The sequence below is a fragment of the Terrapene carolina genome, unplaced genomic scaffold, assembly GCF_002925995.2.
Source record: "Terrapene carolina triunguis isolate 2854851 unplaced genomic scaffold, T_m_triunguis-2.0 Scaffold66, whole genome shotgun sequence".
Lineage (NCBI taxonomy): Eukaryota > Metazoa > Chordata > Testudines > Emydidae > Terrapene > Terrapene triunguis.
This window is the reverse complement of record NW_020664417.1, coordinates 83140731-83142009: the sequence shown is the minus strand read 5'-3', so window position 1 is coordinate 83142009 and position 1279 is coordinate 83140731. Positions and strand designations below refer to the sequence as shown.

At 59.7% G+C, this 1279-nt stretch overlaps 1 protein-coding gene across 1 annotated transcript in view; it reads left to right on the top strand.

The window, feature by feature from the left end:
• The first annotated feature begins 840 nt into the window (after positions 1–840).
• The window catches only part of LOC112107629 (homeobox protein HMX2-like), a 2089-nt gene continuing 1650 nt past the window's right edge, over positions 841–1279 (top strand). Inside the window, exon 1 of the mRNA XM_024201415.3 lies at positions 841–1177. Within this exon, the coding sequence (XP_024057183.2) occupies positions 931–1177 (247 nt within the window). The 5' untranslated portion in view covers positions 841–930. The remainder of the gene's footprint in view (positions 1178–1279) is intronic.

The following is a 1279-nucleotide window of genomic DNA, read 5'->3' as shown; positions in this document are numbered from 1 at the left end:
GTCACCAGCTGTCAGCCTCCACCCCAAAACTCCCCTTCACTTCCAGCATTTATAATAGTGCTAAATGTAAAAAGGTGTTTTTAATTTATAAGGGAGGGGGAGGTCACACTCAGAGGCTGGCTGTGTGAAAGGGGTCACCAATACAAACTTTGAGAATTACTGGGTTAGATATTAGGAAAAACTTTCTAATGATAAGTTATAATGATAAGCTTACAATTTCACCACCCACTTCAAAGGGAAGGTCGGGATATTTCCCTGTCTCTGGTAGATTTCACTCATCCCTGCATCTTGCTAATCCCTGGTTGCCAGAAATGGCTGGTCACAGCAGTAAGTAAAAATGTCCCAGAAGAGCCCGTTGAAGGTCTCTACCCTCACACCCATTGCACGGGCCCTCTTCGCCTCCCTCCCAATCTCTCATCTTCCTCATTACTCCTTCAGGATCCTTCTCGGTCTCCCTCCCTTTTCCCCTCCTGGTCCCTCCCTCAGATCCCCCCCCCCCGCTCCCCACCCTTGTTTCCCGTTGATCCTCCCCTTTCCCACTGTCTCGCTCCTGACTCCCTTCTTTTTTCTCCACCTCCACCTCCCCTTCCCTCATCCCCCTTTCCATCTCCCCCAGTCTCCTATCCCTCCCTTTCTCTCTCCCTCTAGCCATTCCTCTCTCTGCTCTCGCCTCCTTTCTTTCTCCCTGTCTCTCCTCCTTTCTCCCGTTTCTCTCCCCACATTTCTCCCCCCTCCCTCTCCTCTCCCGTTGCCGGCCCCTCCCTCCGTCCCTCCGCAGCCAATCCGAACAGCTCCTCCCGGCAGCCGCCCGCCCGGCGGTTCAGCGCCGCCGCGGCTCCGGCCAGGCCCGCGGGATGGTGCAGCCGGCGGGGAGTCGGAGGCGCAGAGACAGGCAGGAGCCGGGCAGCCGCGCGTCCCGCTCCGTCCCTCATGGCGGGGCTGCCGCTGGACTGCGAGAGCCGCCGGAGGGTGAGCCCGGGCGCGGAGCCGCCCCCCGCCTGCCTGGCGTTCGCCATTGACAGCATCTTGAAGCGCAAGTCTCGCGGCGGCGCGGACTCGGCCAGGAGCCCCAGGCTGCGGCGGGAGCCGGGCAGAGCCCGCTGCTCCCGGCTGGACCCGGAGGAGCAGGAGGAGGGGCCTTTGGAACAGCAGCCCCGTAAACGCTACAGAAACCCGGGTATAGAGACTGGAGCCTCTGGCTGTATCTTTGACATGCACAGCTAGACACGGCACACACAAACACACACTGCACCTCCACCACACACTGCACCCTCACCCC